We start from the raw sequence: 17,414 nt of genomic DNA on the forward strand, positions 1-17,414 counted from the left end.
CAAAAGTATATCGGTTTAGTGACTAAGGTATATAACTCAGATAATATACCTGAAGTCCTCATTTCTTGAAATCTCTAAAAAAAAAAAATCATGTCCATTTAGAGTTGAACTAAGTGAAAATAAATTTTTTATCTATTTTCAATTTGAATTGAAAAAAAAAAACTTTCTATAACATTATTATTTTGAAAATTTAATATTTTTGTGGTTGATAAACAAACTTACACCACCCATTATGGAGAAATGGGTCATACTGCTAGGCTGATTCAAGTCTAACTAACTAAAAAGCTTACTTCAACGTGTAAATCCCAATGTGTGAGAATTATGAAATATATTAGTAATAAATCTTATTCGGTGAGAATCTCACCGTAGATATTTAGGGAAATAATAATAATAATAATAATAATAATAGAGAGATGGGGGGCCGAAGAATTCCATTTTTGGTAACCTAATAATATCAGGTGCGATGAATTATATATATATACGCCATGGACTTATGTCCCACGATTCAAAAACAAATAATGTAGGAAGGCGCTGATATGTCCAGATCGATGTTTTCATCTACTGTCTGCCTTTTGTCTCCTATTGTATATATCTTATTCACATTTGAGGATGTAATAACATTTTATTCAAAGTTCCCTCCTGGAATTAATTCAATGAAACCTGCTTTTCTATTTCCCTCCTCCCTTTATGCAAATAAATTATACTAACCATAATTCTCAATCTAAGACGTCTTTAAGTTACTTTTTTTTTAAAATAATAATCAAATTAATTTTAATTTAAACTGTATTTCCATACTTAGTTTGAAGTGTATCTAAATAAATCTGAGAAATATCATATTATATTTTCTCAATTCTCAATTTTCATTTAAAAAAAAAATAGTAGTAAGGTGAATATAAATTAATTATCTTTAATAGATTCTCATTTTTTAACTCCCATAAAAATTTAAATGAGAAAGGAAAAATATTAATTCAACTAAATCAAAATTTAAATCAAATTAACCTAATTTCAATCTAAATATTCAGTCATTTAATAGTTATAATTGAAATAAAAAAAAACTATTTACATTAATAATTAATTAATTACACTATAAATAAAAATAATAAATATTACTTATTTTTTAAAAAATAATGATTATAAAAATAAATATTATTAACAAAATTATAAAAAAAAGTTTGTTACGATAAAAAATTATAATAAAGAATAATTACAAATAATATTTTATTAATAAAACCATATAATAAACATATTCGGTTAATTGTGAGGGTGAAGGAGAACAAAATCCTCATAATGTTGTATATTAAATAAATTAGAATAAATCCAAACTCTTAAAAAGTCTCTTTTGACTTATATTTTTTTATTTTATTTTTTAACACATATTAAAAAAATATTTAATTATATTCATTTTAAAAATATTAAATTTATTAAATATTAAAGAATATATTGAAAATAGAATAAAATAAAATATTATTATAATAATTAATTTTATATATTATTATAATATAAAAAAAAAACATGAATAATAATTTTTGGACGATCAAAAGAAAAAAATAAAAAAATTTATGAGACATAATGAATAATAAAATAACATTTAAGAAGTCTTAAAATGATTTAAAGAGGAGGTCGCTGCCGCGTGACTGAGATTTTTCCCATAGTGAGAAAATCTGAGAGGTTTGCGAGCAAAAGGGCGGATGGCGATAGTCTTAAAAAATGTTAGGGAAAGAACAGGCATCATTTTCAGCAAACATATATAGGGTTACTTTGCAGCTTTGTTGCAATGATCAGGTCCAGGGGAGTCAGCAAATAGAGAACGAAGGCCCGTAGCTTAAACTGATTGTGGCAGCAAGCAATTGGTTTTTTCCAAGGTTCCTATCTGGTGGAATCACCGCGACCTAGCATATGAGGGTGGGATTAAGGGTGGTGAAGCATTTTCTTCCAGAGAGGCTCGAGTATTTCATCCTCTTCCCTTGGTTGCTAATAACAACCTCATGCAGTTTCTCTCCATACTAGAGGCTGCTATGCTTGATGGGAGTATCTTGGAAGATGAGTACAGAAGGGCTTGAAGTGATCTGTAGAAGCTTTCATGTCACCGGCAGATCTACGGTGCCATCTCCGATGATAGCTAGGGTTGAGCTGCCAACATGAAAATTTGTTATTTAATCTGAATTGTGGTACTTAGTAGGGCCGTGTAACTAATTAAAACAAGCTAAGAAAAGAGCAAAATACACACTAGCAATCTATGCATTCTGAGTACAAAGAAAAGTAAGTTGAATTTAATTAAAGGATATTTTCCTCTTCTGGGACAACTACGAATCCCTGTGCATATCCGAGTGGTCAAATCGTTAAAATATATAAAGCTTTAATGCTTTTTGTTTGATTTTGTTATAATTGTGAAAATAATTTGATGGTGAAACCCTCACCACACACTTACATGTATTAACTGTATGCCTTTTATTACTCAAGTGAAGCCACATTAGGAAAACTATGTGATGACCTGCTTTCTGCCATGTCCTTGTACCTTTTTACTTTGGTTTAATCAATTTCTTTTTAACAGGTGAAGGTGAAGGTGGTAAAAAAAAGGGATCAATCAACTAAGAATTAACTAAATAATAGCTAGCTTTGATTAGCCAGTTTATGTTAATTGATTAAAGCAAGAGAAGAGTCGGAACTGATGGACAATATACAAAGGTTTAGAAATGCACTTAGCAGCTTTAGGAAACAGTCGCCAATGAAATCAGGGCGACTTGTGGGCTAGAACAACACAACACAGCACTGAAAAGACAGATGAAACCATAGCAGATTGGACTTGTGACAAAATAGGAGCTGACAAAAGCTACAAGCCCGAAAAAAAAAAAAAAGAGAGGTGTGGATGTGCTATAGAGGATATGTGCCCGCTATTTAGGGCTTTTATTTAATCAAAAGAAAGTTAACTATGAAAGATTGAGTTGGGTGGGTTCTGAGGGGTGAGGCATGGATGGAATTGTAGACAACCAAGAAAAGGAGTTGGCAGCCCGCCGGCCCCCCCGACTTATTAACTGTGAAAACAACAGGTGAATGAGCCAAAGCCCATGCACACGTCCCTTTCTCACTCCCTTCCCTCTTCCCCACATCTATGCTCTCTCTATAAACACAAATCCATAGGGAATGCGAACCATTCATTTCCTTTCTCTCCTTAATCTCAGCTGTTTATGACTTAAAACTTACTCCCCTACCTCTCTCAATCTCTCTCCACCGCCTCCCTCCCTGTTTAAGATACATTAACCAACTGTACAAATTACTAAACATGTATATACACACATCCGTATAAAATGTTATGACAAGAAGCAGAGAGAAGGCAACGCTTTCTGCTTCTGCTCAATTCTCTACTCCTACATTAGTATTTAGTGGTAACTCCTTTCTCTTTCTCTTTTCTCTTTCCCCTACCTATATATCTCTCTTTCTCTCTTTCTATCCTATAGTAACAACTCAACGATCAAGAAGAACAGATCCAGGAAGAGGAACTGTCCATCAAAATATCCATTGTTCAGTCACCCCATCAATCATATCAAGAATCAAAATCCCAAAAAAAAAAAAAAGTAAAAAACATGTCCTCCTCATCAGCTGCCTTTTCACCGGACCACCTCTCTCCCTCCGACCAGCTCTGTTACGTCCATTGCAACTTTTGTGACACGGTCCTCGCGGTATCATTTCTTTATCTTTTGTCCTCTGTGTGTTCTTATCCCTCATCTGCATGAGCCCCAAAAACCTTCTTCTTCTTCTTCTTCTTCTTTATGGAAATCATAAGGACTCCAATTGTATCTTTATTTTGTGTCTCAGGTAAGCGTCCCTTGCTCTAGCTTGTTCAAGACTGTCACGGTTCGATGCGGCCACTGCACCAACCTCTTGACCGTGAACATGCGTAGCCTGCTTCTTCCTGCGGCTAACCAGCTCCACCTTGGTCATGCTTTCTTCAACCCGCAGAATATCCTGGTATATCGAGAATTTAGGGTTTCCAGCAGAAAATATCAATGCTTGATTAGTTCTTTTAAACATTCCTTTATTGGTATTATTACACTTCCGAAATTAGGGTTTCGAAGCACGAAAAAAGGGGAAAAATCAGATAAATATAGATAAAATTCTAAATTATCTGTATAAAAGTGAACTCCATGTTTAAATCTCATGGTTACTGGGTGATGGTAGGAGGAGATCCGGAGCGTGGCACCACCGAATATGCTGCTAAATCAGCCAAACCCAAATGAGCCGCTTATGTCTGTGCGAGGAGGGATGGAGGAGCTCCCTAAGCCACCTGTGGTTAATAGACGTGAGATTATTCAAATTTTTGTATTATTTAATTAACACGGCATCTGGCCATTTAAATTGCGAGAGTAGGACTCCAACGTTTCAACATTTTTAGGTCAATGGTAGACCTTTGTGTTGTTGATGACGTGAAAGTTAGTGAACACCCTTGACTGTTTCTAGCTCTCGCTAGACTCTCACTAATTAAGAACAAAACCTGTACTGGGAGTTTTATAATCAACAGTGCCTGAGATTTCTTGGTGTATGTCAAGTGGCAAGAATCTTTAGGATACTCTCGTCTTTCTTCTTCATGTTATTCTACATTTATATGGTACAAAGCCTACTTCAGATCTGCTGGTATACTATAACTCATCGCATTTCTTTTGAGAGACCCATGTAGCTACACCCTATATGCACCATTATTTTATTACTGCTTTTTAGTTTTTTCCTGTGTTCTTCCCGAGTCTCATACTTACAAAGAGAATCTCCAAGGATACTTTATCCTCACTGATCAAATGGGTCCTTGAATTGCTGTCATGCATGTTTCATTTCATTATCACAATGTATAAGGTATCTTGCTTCTGTTTGATAAAAGAGAGATTTTCTCCCCTCGAAATATAGATATGGGGGATCCATGGATTGACAGATGAGATATAGATATAGATGGATCGCTAGAGATGATGATTAAGTAATGATGAAGAGAGAGGGAAATGATAAGAAATCTTTTACAAAGTCAGCGAATTGATTTTTAATATCGTTGTCTTTTTGTTTGTCTTTGTTATGTCTACGTTTTCCATGTCCAGCTCCGGAGAAGAGACAGAGAGTCCCATCTGCCTACAACCGCTTTATCAAGTAAGTCTCACATACACAAAAAAGATGCATGGAGAATTAGAGGTTGAATTAATTAGTACATAAGATCTTGTGTGAATTAATTTAATTAGAGTGAGGAATTTGTATGTTTCTATATATGAATCATATGCATGATCTTGACATATCGAAGTAATCTGCAGGGACGAGATCCAACGCATCAAAGCTGGAAACCCTGATATAAGTCACAGAGAGGCGTTTAGTGCAGCTGCAAAGAATGTGAGATCCTAGAAGATAGGGTTCCATTCAATATATTATGTGCAACTAAATTTAGCTGGGGATATATACGATTGATTTGATAAATAAATAAAATATTATATAAAGTTGTCTGTTTGTTGCAGTGGGCACACTTTCCACATATCCATTTCGGACTTATGCCTGATCAACCCGTGAAGAAAACTAATGTGCTCCAACAGGTACGTACTAATTTTTGAAATCTCTCTCTCTCTCTCTCTCTCTTTTTTTATATTATTTGATAATACATTGGCATCCATTAACATATTTTGTGTTGGTTTTGAAATAGGAAGGAGAGGTTGGTGCAGCCAATGTGGGAGTTGCCCCCTACTAATAAGCGAAATTCTTAGGGTTTCTTTTTCAGCTCTCCAGCTCTTCTCTTTGTGTTGAACTGTTAAGTATTAGTACTGAAATCTATATGAATCCTACTACCTAAGTATTCAGTATCCTATCACATTTTAGTTTTTAGGCCACTATACCTTAGGACTTTTAGCTTTCTACATTTAAATGGAATTATTTGATAAATATAGGTGGGAAGAGTTCTGCATTAATTTTAGATATTGGGCGTAAATGAATCAAATTTTTCGTGAGTTATTTAAGGTTCGGTTTGGTAAAAATTCGATCGAATTCGACTTAATTTCTACGTGAGCTAAACTCAAACTTAAATTTTAAGTTCGTTTGGTAAACGAGCCAAGTTCAATTTTATAGTATTCGGCTCGTGAGCTCGATTCGTTTTTGAGTTAATGAGCAGACTTGTGATAGGCTCGTGAACAGTCTCGTTAAATAGGCTGAGATTATTATCATAAGAGAAATAAATTCAAATTCTACATATACTTTCTAAATTTTTTAAAATTCAGCTCTATATAGTTTAATTACATTCTTGAACTTACATATATTTGGATCATTAAAATTTAAAAATTTATATTTATAAATTTATGAGCTAATTTGTAAATAGATTTATTTAACTAAAATTATTTTAATTTTAAAATTATTAATTTTAAACTTAAACTTATTATACATATAAATAAATTGAACTAGTAGTAAACTATTTGAAATTAAACTCAATAAAAACTTAATTCGTCCAAACTCGTTTGCTAAACGAGCCAAACTTGAATTTTTTAATATTTTGCTCGAGTTCAAAATGTGTAAACCTCAAATTCGGCTCAAACTCGAAAAATTTTTAACGAATCAAATTTGAAATCTTCAAAACTCGACTCGACTTGATTCATTTACACCTCTATTTAACTTTTAGATCGCAACATAAACACATAAATAGAGGGTTATTACCCAATAACTCTTATTGAAAAAGTCAATTTTTTTTCCAAACAAAACCAAACATAAAAATAATTGTATTTTAGTTTGACTCTTAGTTCTAATTTATTTCATAAATAAACTATTTTTATTTAAATATATTTTTATTCACTAGTGATATTCACAAACCATACCACCACATAATTAGTCAGTTTACTCAGCATTGTGCGGATATTTACTATATTAATTATTTTAATAATATATATAATTAAATTAATTTTTATTTTTATTTTTTTATACCTTTTCAATTGAGAAACAAAATTCTCAATTAATTATGATATTATTTTAATTATTAATTTATAAATTTTTAGTGATATAATATATTTTTAATTGATAAAAAAATATAAGAATATTACATGTTTAACTTTAAATCTTGAATAATTTGATTAAGAAATTAATTTATGCTATTTTAAGAATTATCTGATAAGAAATAAAATAGAAAAGAATATCATGTAATTTTAAAATATCATTTAAAATTCTTAAATTTTAATTATAAAAAATATTTTTTAAAAAAACAATTCTTCAGTCAATAACTATTTACATATTTAAATAATTTTTAAAATAAGAATATTTATATTAATCATATACACTTTAATAAATTGTTATTTTAATAACATGATGATTTATAATGCATCAAGAATTTTAAAATTTTTAGCAAATGCAATTTAAAATCTTATAATTATGACATAAGTTTTAGTTGAATTTTGAAACTGTGTAGATAAAAGATATTAATATCTAATATGATAAAATATTTATTATATAAAAATGAGTAAAAAAAAAATAATATACCACATGGTAACTTTTTAAACATATTTATTAGATTTTTAGTGTTATTTTTAAAATTAGTTGATATTATCAATAAAAGAATAAATAAAATAAAAAAGCCATTTACTGATTTTAAAATATTATTATGGATAAGAAATGTTTTTGAAAACCAACAAAAAATAATGAAAAAAAAAGAGAACATATCGAGTTAGATGACATATTCTAATTACTCTATTTTCATTTTATTTTGATTGATTTTGATACGAAAATTGATTGCATTTCTATCTACAAACTTACCCTAATTTATTATTGGCTAACCCAACCCAATCGACCTCGTATAATAATTAGGAAGATTTGAACTCAATAGAACTTGATTAGAGTTGCTTAAGATATTTTCTTAAGTCTTGAGACTAGATGTCTGCTACAGCCTACAGAGACCATCCCTCAAAGGAAATTGTTAAGGATTGAAGTCAGAAAGAGAGGCAAGGCCAAGGGGAGAGAATTAGAGAGGGAGATAGTAGAAAATTGATAAATTCTTGAAATAGTTCCCCTTTGGTTACAGTAACTGTTATTTATACTGTTTTCAGATCTCTAAAATAATTGTTCCCTCCACTACACTCTCTAACTAATTCCTAAGTTCTGCTCTATCCTTTTATTACAATTTCAACCCTCAACACCTTCTATTTATTTTCTAACTGCCCTTTATTCTCCTTATCATAACAGAAGTGGAGGCCTTTGGTTCATGGCTGCATTGGGGCATCTGTCACTGTAAGGATAACAACTTAACGAGTAAACAAATATCCAAAGTTTCCATACTCCAGGGCCCCAAAATGACTAAAACCCCAGTTCATATGTTCCAACAAACTGCCGCTCATCAATATCCATCTCCATTTGCTTACTCATTTTGTTAAAAACACATGCCTTTTCTCACCAAAAACCCAAGCCAGAACCCACAATTAGAGCTATCTCCGTATTCCATAGCCACAAACAAACTTCACAAAATAGCCCAACAACAATAAAACCAAGCACCATAAGGAAAAGCTAGTAGTCTTAAATTCTGCAGTTCACAGGATTTGAAGAAATTATCTCCAGCGCAGACACATCAAACTGTTATTTTTATCATCACCAAGAAAGAGAAAAAAAAGAGTAACATCTAAAATAGCAAGATACACATATGCAATAGCAGGGACAATAACGATCATACGTCCAAAGCCTAGATGAATCCAGAAGCACGTAATTAAATGGAAAGAGAATGCAACTCCATGTTGAATTGTTGTGGATCAAAAGTTAGCTAACTGTGGATATACAGTTTCCAGACTCAAAAAAAAAAAAAAAAAAAAAAAACGTGGATACACAGTTTTTTTTTTTTCCCTTGTCAGAAGGGAGCTTGCAAGCAAAATCTATAAGAGAGAAAATAAAACATAAAAACTTTACAGCAATTTTCACATAGCACCTGTCATAAGGAAAAGAAAGATGAAAGAGAAGATTAAAACCACAACAAAGATGAAACTGTAACTACACATGACAAAGTAACGGAGAGCTGCATACCACAATTGCTCCAAGTGCCCAGCACAATGATGCACCAAAGGACTGGGTTCTCCTAATTTTTTATATCTCAGAATCCTATCTAGCCATACTTAACTCAGGCACCCATTAAAATGGCGAAGAAATCCTTCGGATTCCTTTATTGCTGTCACCTACTCTCAATGGTTGTGGTGCACAGAGTCAAACCTAAAGCAAGATATAGATTATCTTGCTTAAGCTGCGTAATTCCTTATCTTCTACATGATACAACCTTGAATACCAACTATTCTGTACAGCAACATAAATAGACTTGTGACTGAATAACTCTTCTCCCAATCTTAAATCCTGGAACTACTGTGAACCCAACCTTCATCCGGGTTTTAGCTGGGAAGGGACATCTTCTAGTTACATCATCCATGTACACCATTGAAAAATCAACCCCTTTTTCCACCTGGAAAATCTCAACAACAGGATCAAATGAAAATGCTAGCTTATGAAGCGTCCATACAGCACTAGCCATGTCAACAAATGACTCATAGAATATTCGAAGTGACCTCCATGAACTCAAAATAACTTCATTATGATCCAAATTGCTGAAAATGGATGATTCCATTGTCGGATGAACAAGTTCTTGATACTTCTTTTCACAAAATTTTGAAAATTCACAGTTAGGATTCCTATGTAGCAACTCCACAGGACTGCTAGACACATGCTCAAGCAACTCCTTCAATGAACTGCGAGTCTTAACAGAATCAGAAATATGCCCATTACAAAGGATTTGGGCATCACCCTCATCCAAACCAAACCTCTTTAAATGAAAACCTTGAAACATGCCCAAACATACATATGAGAGAAAAGCATAGCGATTATGCCCTGTTTTTGCATATTCAATATCAGCATGAACTGAATTCGCTGCCAAATCCAAATCCCACCCAGCTTTTCTCATTAAATCTATCAAAATCTTAGTGAATTTATGCATAGCTCTATAAGCATCATTTAACACAGAATCGAAAACCCTAACAGACAACAAAACATCACAAGACGAAGGCAAATTTGAATTACCAGATAATCTCTTTGCCAACTTGAAATTAGACTTTTGTAAGTCGCTCAATTTCTTCCTTAAAGCCGAAACGTCGTTATCTTTTCGATCAATCTCTGCTTGTAAATGGTCCGACACAATCCCCAGTACTCTCAGCTTGCTTTGATTTTCCTGTACTTGAGCTTCCAAGCACGACCCAATAGGCAAAGCTGCTCCAGAGTCAGGATTCCTACACATATCCCCATAGAAATGCTTGAAATCAGATAGACTCTGAAGATGCGAAACCAGAGCTTCATCCGCTGCCTTTATACCCTCTTCATTAAAAGGCACATGAGCAGTCTGTAGCTGCAGATACGAAGCTTCAAACGAAGAAACCGTCGCAAATACGGAACAAATCAAAGTTTGAACGAACTGGGCGTTTAAAGGCTTGATCTGGGACTGCTCCGTAGGCTTATCTATAGTCGATTGGTGAGATAATTGTGGAGGCTCCCTCGATGTCGAGGGAGTTGGAGAGCTTGCTGAATTTTGATAGATGGGTTGATCGGGCTTTAGGATAATAACTTTCTGATTGGGAATAAAATCTTCGGCGGAGTCAAGGAGGGAGAAACCATCGACATCGGAGGGGTCATCGGCGGCAGTCTCCTCGGCGAAGAATTCGAAGGTTTTGGTCTTGAAAGCGAGGGCGAACTTCTGGAACATTTCAGAGATTGGTGGGGCTTTGGGAGTCGGTGAGGTGCCATCTATCATTTCTGTCATGAGAAATTGAGGGAATTTCTTGTTTTGGGTCGTTAGGAATGGGATTGAATTCCAACCTTTTCTCTTTCTCTTGCCTGAATTTTGTGTCTGGAATAAAAAAACGAGTAAACAGAGAGGAAAAGGGAAAGAAAGTGAGGGAAAAACTGTTACTTTTTCCTTCTGGCTGTGCTTTGGATGCCTTGGAAGGAAGGTATTTATTTGCTTCTCGTCAGTGGGTTTTGGCTTGCTGGCTGCTGCTGCGCTTCTGCCCTTTTCTTTCTTCCTTGTAGGAAAAATAAAGAAGAAAAGAAAAGGAAAGAAAAAAAAATCTCCTCCTCATTGGTTATGTTAAAATAAAAATATATAATTTTAGATTTTTACTTCTCAAATTGAATATTTTTGTGTTTATTCTTTAAAAAATAATTACAATACTTTTAAAAATACGTTATTTTCATTACTAAGTTATATTAAAATTAATAGTTATTCTCTTTAAATTTATAAAATTCAAAAAATATATATATATATATTTTTTTCTTGTTGACAGAAAAAGTAAATTTAGTTAGTAAACTCAAAATATATAAAATAAATTGTTAAAACTTTAAAAATGAAGAGCGAGTTAATATAATTTAAAAATAACAAAATAAACTCCCTTAATAATACTGTACACCAATGAGAGTCACTGACCGATGATTAAGCAGATAATGCTTCAAACGGTCAAAGTTAGGAGTTAGGATCTCAAAGAAAAAAAAAAGCATATGAACTAAACATGTGATTAGTGTTATTATTATTTTTTACACATGTAACTCCAAATATACTTTAATTATCATGTACCATTCCTGCAAAAACTCCCTTTATTACAAGTTCCCTCTGAAATTTTAAATTATCAAGTTTATATTTAGAAATTAACAAACAATAACATCAAATGTATTCTTAAATTATTAATTTTTTTATTATCGAATGATTAATATGAAACCGAATAATTATTTCACTAATTAACAAAAGCAGCATTAATGAATTTAGGGGGCTTAAAAAAAAATAAAGAAAACTTTACGTTTTTACTTAAACAAGAAAGTAGGAATAAAATAAAAATGATAATAAACCATTTGGTATAATTAAATTGAATTTATTATTCTCTGGGCATTGAAAAAGACAATTCTTATGCTGACATGTAAGTATTTTGTTGGTACGTTTTTGTATAGAGCAAAATGACAACCAAATTCATTCTCAAAGTTGCTTTTTAAATGCCTTGCGGAACTTAAATTTGCTACGTTTATTTAAAAACTGTCTTGTGATCTTTATATGCAGCTTTAAATCATTTGGGAAGCTTTTAGCCGACAGATTTGAGTGGAAAGCAAAGCTTAACAAGCTCACAGAATCAGATACTGAGTTTTGTAATTTTTATTTGCTTGCAAATTGGGAGTGGATGCATTTTGTTTCAAATGGCTTCATCAAGTGGATATTGAATGAACCACATATTTTGCGTGGATTGCAAAAGAGTGGCAAAGAGAATAGGTTTGAATCATTGCAACTACCAACCTAGAAACACACTCTAGGAGTAGGTTGAGGTTGTAAGTTGACTCTTTGACAACCCCCACTCAGCCTCAGTGTAATGCTTTGCTGATTTCTGGAGCCATGATTAGAGGGTTGGTTTTTGCCTAATTATTTGATAAAACTATATTTTATAAATAGTTATTTACATGCTAAATGAGCATAAAGAGTATAATTTGATTAAAATTATATCTACGCTAGCAGGGTGGTTGTTTTTGAAGCAAAATGTTTATACTTCCTGGGCCAATGGGCTTGAATGTTTAATGGGCATTCAGTTTGACTAGAAAAGTTGGATGTGAAATAGAAATTGAGGAGAACTGGACTTCATACTTCAGCGCGCCTCTATAATATGGAAGTTGATTAAATTGGTTTCTCTGATTTTTTTCAAATATGAAGCCAAAGTCGAAGAATAGTCATGGCAATGCGAAAAACAATCAGGCCTTTGATGTGATAAAGAAGCCTAAGAAGAAGACCATTTCTCCTTATGACTTCACGGAGCTCTCGAAGGCGCTTTCCATTGTTTTAATAGCCAACTGAAGGTCATGAGATACAAAAAGGTGAAACCCTAGAAAACGTACATACTAATTGGTTGATGTTCGAGGAATCAAGAGGGAGGGAGCACTGCCGATGAACCATTTTGGTATTTTTTTCGGCGGCACTTAATAAGCCGTTGAAGAGAAAAAAGAGTTTTCAGACTCCTGATTAAACTTCCCGGGGAGTACGTTTGGCTATGATTTCTATGGTTCTCTGTTGCTTCTGCTTGAATGGGATACAACGGCTTTGTGCTAATTGTTGTTTATTTTACTAAAACCTTGTTAGATTATCAAAAGCTTTTTGAAACATTTGCTTAACTTCTGCCTGTTTGATTTGATTTCTGGTTTGGGTCATAATCTTCAATTCCAACTGTTATAATAATTTTTAACATTTAATAGTATTTACCTAAGAATTAAGGGTTAGATTTTCATTAGAAAAAAAAAAAAAAAAAAAGCTGTTGCCGACACTCTTCTATAGAATTGAAAACATGAAGCCCTTGACCATTTTATAGAGTTGAAAACAGGAAGCTGAAGGAGATGATACAGTGACATATCAGTTTTCGCTCTCAGCATTTGTTATTATGTTTTGTCTTTAGCTATCTCAGTCACTATCTTACCAAATTTAACATTTTATAGGTATAGGATTTTGGTAATTAATACAAGCTATCGGCCATGCCTACAAAGTAAAGCCATAAATCATGAGATGTAGACCTGATTTTGTCTTTGATACAACCATTAAATACTTCCAGATCGAGTTCTTAATCGTGACAAAATCTACATTTTTCACAAACTGCTGCTTTTTATTAACTTGTGTTTGCCCCCCCTCGTGCAAGTTCAAGGCCCCCAATTGACATCCGGGCAAGTCTTATTAATTTCCATGCACATGTGATATCACACTTCAGAAATCAACTAGGGCTCAGACAAAAAAAAATGCTCACAAATCTTTGTCTAAGACGAATGGGTTTTTATTTTACCTTTGATCCGGTTGATCATATATATGAACAGCGTCCAGATTGTAGCAATCAAAAAGAAAGTCCTAGCTAGTAATTAAACATGTAAGAGAAGCATTAATGAATGCGTGAAGATTGAGTTTCCTAGGAAAAAATTATTCAGTAGACACCCTTAGAGGCTTAGACTATTATTACACGTGAGAAGGCATAAAAATTGAGTTCTCAAGCGCATTAGTCAATTCAGAATAATGGAGGATATGTTTGGTTGGTGAATATCCGAGTGAGAGGCATAATGGGGGGGAGGGGGGAGGAGGATGGGTGTGGGTAATGAGCTGCCCACCACTGTGGTCAGAGCTGTCCTATATACTGCTGCTGAGTTCTGATACTGTTTGCTAATTCGTACGGTTCTGCACCTCCCTTGTCTGCAACTGCATTCCTTTCGTTATTTTTCTTTGCACCCACTAAATACCAAAACCATCTCTTTGCTCTTTTGAGTTGTGACATGCTTCCCTTGCAAAAATTCACCATCGCTACTCTGCGAGCCTCAGACTACACCTCACTCATTTCGTTTCTCATTCCAAGGCCTGTGAACCTTTTGCGATATCAATATAAAATTCTCTCTCTTTTTTTCCCATTGGAAATAGCCTACTTGATTATTATTTCAAGTGGTTTTGTTAATTAAATAATTAATTTGGTTGTCTTCTTTATTAGCCCAGAGTTTCTCTCAAACTGTAAACCACAGATTATTGTTACGTGTATAATCCATGATTTTTCCACATTGACCTCTAGTTTGTTTTATTTACCAGTGAACCATAACATGAGACTGAGCAGAACCTATGAATTGCTCAGTTTATTTGCTGAGCATAACATAAATTCATCACCTAAATTACTGTTGCACCGGCGAAAAAGTACATACAAATTAAGCAAAAAGAATCGAATTTTTTTAGAAACTGAGTTTCATGGATGCAGATTTTTTCTTCATTTTCCTTTCTTCTTTTCATGGCCCTGGTTTGACATCATCAACTGAAGAATCCGGTTAGAATCATTCCATATTTATGAAGCAACCTTAAATAAATTGTACGCAAGCAGAGGAAGTCGAAGGGAATCAACGGTGATCATGATGTTTCATGGCAGACGCAAGCAAAAAACTTCAACTTTTTGTCTATAATATAATTGATTTCTCGCCTCAAGTTGAGGAAAATGTACATGGAATCACTATAATATATATACACAAATAGGGTAGTGTTGCCCAGCAATGCTCTTCTACTGTTAATATACTCGAGGAGAATTTGGACTTATCCTGGAAAATTTTGGTATAAATCTGCCAAAATATATAAAAATGGCGACTTTTGAAGACCCAATGCCACCTGCCCCATCCTTTTACCGTTTTCCACCGAGAACTGAAAAAAGTGGCTGTTTCAAGTCTTGTCATTTAGCACTAGCTTAACAGCGAGCAGAGAGAGAGAGAGAGAGAGAGAGCCATTGACAAAGGAGCAAATGGTTAGAGGTTTAGGGTTTTGGGGGGACGGGCGCATAGTAAACAGCAATAGAAGAGGAAAGTCTATTTTGATTCGAGTTGAAGCAATATTATATAGTTTTCCTTTTATCATGTAAAATATTGTCTTCTTTTCTTTATTTTTGTTTCATTTCCAAGCTCGCTTGCACTAAAGTGTAGAGAATAATATAATAGTCCTATGTAGAAACACAAAAACAAGCCACGCACACCCTCTCCATTCTTTAATGAGCCCAACCCCCTCCCTCCTCCTCATCCTCCTCCTCCTCCTCTCTCTCTCTCTACTGTTCTTTCATTGGTAACAGTAACCCCACACCAATAGCATCAGTTGACAGGCGCCGTTTCTCTCTCTCTCTCTCTCTGCAATTATAGTTAGTCCAGCGCTCTCTTTATAAACCCTGACCAAACTCTCCCTGTCTCTCTCATCGAAATTCAAATACAAAAAGAAATCATGGTGGGATTTTCATTCTTATATTTTTCTTATCCTTTTTTTTTATTTTTCTAAAAAAATCTTCCTTTTTCCTTTCCTGCTAGAGTTGATTGAATTCATGTTTTGGGTACAGTTGGTTTCTTCGCACCTACTTCCTCACTGGCTCCAAGTTCTTCTCACGGAGAAGTTCTTCAACGCTTGCATAATTCACGAAGAAGCAAAGAAGAATGAAAAGAACATATATTGCTTAGACTGTTGCATCAGTATCTGCCCTCACTGCTTATCTCCTCACAGCTCTCACCGACTCTTGCAGGTTAATTCACCTTTAATATCTGCGAGAGGATCCATTATTTATGAATAGCAAACGCCTGATATGTAATTTATTGGAACTTTTTTTATGTTGCACTTGTGTTTCAGATAAGAAGGTATGTATATCATGATGTTATAAGGTTGGGCGACGCTCAGAAGCTGTTCGACTGTGCTTTAGTTCAAGTAAGTAAATTCAGTTTTCAGATGGGTAATGAAATTAGAGAACCCTCGGAAGGGAGGAGGACTGGTTAAAATTGCACTCTCTTATTTGCTAATTTTAATAGTGCAAACTTTTCACTCACTGTTTGCATCCTTGTTCTTTCTCGACACATATCGAGAAATTTATGTACGCTGAACGGAAAAATCTTTGACAACAGTCTCATTTGCCTAATTGTTTAACGTTGGGGGTCTGTAGGAACAAAGACCTTCCATACATGTTGGAATTTACCTGTTTCGGAACATATTGGCCTGAATCGAGTTTCATTTTCTCTTTCTGTACAGTCCTACACCACTAACAGTGCAAAAGTGGTATTTTTAAACCCAAGGCCTCAAACAAGACAATTCAGGGGCTCCGGCAACGTCTGCGGAAACTGTGACAGAAGTCTACAAGACCCTTATCTCTTCTGCTCGCTTTCCTGCAAGGTCTCTTACTAATCTCTCTCTTATGATTCTCTCAATTAACCATATCATTACACCACTTCTCTATTATCTGCTTATTAGTTTCCTAATTATGCCGTCTCCTTGTAGATTGACTGTATCGTTAAAACAAAAGGTGTGGGCGGGCTCTCAAGTTTTCTCTTTGATTGCAAGTTCTTGTCCTTACCCGAGTCGGGTTCAGACGACGGTTTGATGACTCCGGACTCGGTGCTTGAACCGGCCGCGTCAAACCGGACATCTTCTAGTTCAGGTGGGTATGGAGGGGTTGGGTGCAGGACGCTTGCGTGCACTGCTACCACTGAGATTGTAAGAAAGAAACGAAGTAGTTTATCGGCTTGCCGGCCAATATTCCCACGGATATCAGAAATATCGGCGGGTTTGATGAACCGGAGAAAGAAGACTCCTAACCGTGCTCCGCTCTACTGAGTAGCGTAAAACAACGGCGACTTTGAGAGGGAGAGAGAGGCGAGGGTGGAGGAGGAGGTAGAATTGGTAATTGATTGTTTATAGGAGGGTAGTTTGGGGACAAGATAAAATTCCTCAAAAATTTTGTGTAGGAGTTTCTCTCTCTCTAAGGTGTAGTGGTTTGGTTGGGGCAAATCAAAAGGTTTTTTTCTTTTTAATTTTTCCTTCTTTAACAGACTTTGGCAACTGTAATAGTGACAAGAGGACCCTGTTTTGCTCCCTTTTCTTCTCCCCATTGATGAGAAGTTGTTGCCATTCCCAT

The 17,414-nt window shown here is 34.3% G+C and overlaps 3 protein-coding genes across 3 annotated transcripts; 2 read left to right on the top strand and 1 right to left on the bottom strand.

Annotated features, from left to right (window-relative positions):
- Positions 1–3,169: 3,169 nt before the first annotated feature.
- Positions 3,170–5,929, top strand: LOC110620973 (axial regulator YABBY 1). The gene is made up of 7 exons (XM_021764935.2): positions 3,170–3,677; positions 3,814–3,966; positions 4,177–4,297; positions 5,076–5,124; positions 5,283–5,358; positions 5,481–5,555; positions 5,663–5,929. The coding sequence occupies exons 1-7, from the start codon at positions 3,582–3,584 to the stop codon at positions 5,705–5,707; spliced, it is 615 nt and encodes a 204-aa protein (XP_021620627.1). The 5' UTR covers positions 3,170–3,581; the 3' UTR covers positions 5,708–5,929.
- A 2,022-nt stretch (positions 5,930–7,951) lies between these two features.
- Positions 7,952–11,047, bottom strand: LOC110616437 (protein GRAVITROPIC IN THE LIGHT 1). Its single transcript, XM_021758785.2, has 2 exons — positions 8,998–11,047; positions 7,952–8,902 (listed from the first exon to the last, which is right to left on the bottom strand). Exon 1 carries the CDS (start codon positions 10,766–10,768, stop codon positions 9,257–9,259), a length of 1,512 nt encoding a protein of 503 aa, XP_021614477.1. The 5' UTR covers positions 10,769–11,047; the 3' UTR covers positions 7,952–8,902; positions 8,998–9,256.
- A 4,395-nt stretch (positions 11,048–15,442) lies between these two features.
- On the top strand, positions 15,443–17,413 carry LOC110628818 (protein RGF1 INDUCIBLE TRANSCRIPTION FACTOR 1). Its single transcript, XM_021775631.2, has 5 exons — positions 15,443–15,745; positions 15,855–16,034; positions 16,139–16,213; positions 16,532–16,672; positions 16,778–17,413. The coding sequence occupies exons 1-5, from the start codon at positions 15,743–15,745 to the stop codon at positions 17,111–17,113; spliced, it is 735 nt and encodes a 244-aa protein (XP_021631323.1). The 5' UTR covers positions 15,443–15,742; the 3' UTR covers positions 17,114–17,413.
- The last annotated feature ends 1 nt before the right edge of the window (position 17,414 follows it).

Source organism: Manihot esculenta, chromosome 1 (genome assembly GCF_001659605.2).
Source record: "Manihot esculenta cultivar AM560-2 chromosome 1, M.esculenta_v8, whole genome shotgun sequence".
NCBI lineage: Eukaryota > Viridiplantae > Streptophyta > Magnoliopsida > Malpighiales > Euphorbiaceae > Manihot > Manihot esculenta.

What these genes read in the sequence shown, in the direction of transcription:
- LOC110620973 (XM_021764935.2), top strand. Translation starts at nt 3,582, where the DNA reads ATGTCCTCCTCATCAGCTGCCTTTTCACCGGACCACCTCTCTCCCTCC. An exon ending in GCCACCTGTGGTTAATAGAC is followed by an intron (nt 4,298 to 5,075) that starts GTGAGATTATTC and finishes TTCCATGTCCAG; the next exon opens with CTCCGGAGAAGAGACAGAGA. An exon ending in AAACTAATGTGCTCCAACAG is followed by an intron (nt 5,556 to 5,662) that starts GTACGTACTAAT and finishes GTTTTGAAATAG; the next exon opens with GAAGGAGAGGTTGGTGCAGC.
- LOC110616437 (XM_021758785.2), bottom strand. Translation starts at nt 10,768, where the DNA reads ATGACAGAAATGATAGATGGCACCTCACCGACTCCCAAAGCCCCACCA.
- LOC110628818 (XM_021775631.2), top strand. An exon ending in TCGACTGTGCTTTAGTTCAA is followed by an intron (nt 16,214 to 16,531) that starts GTAAGTAAATTC and finishes CTTTCTGTACAG; the next exon opens with TCCTACACCACTAACAGTGC. An exon ending in TCTGCTCGCTTTCCTGCAAG is followed by an intron (nt 16,673 to 16,777) that starts GTCTCTTACTAA and finishes GTCTCCTTGTAG; the next exon opens with ATTGACTGTATCGTTAAAAC.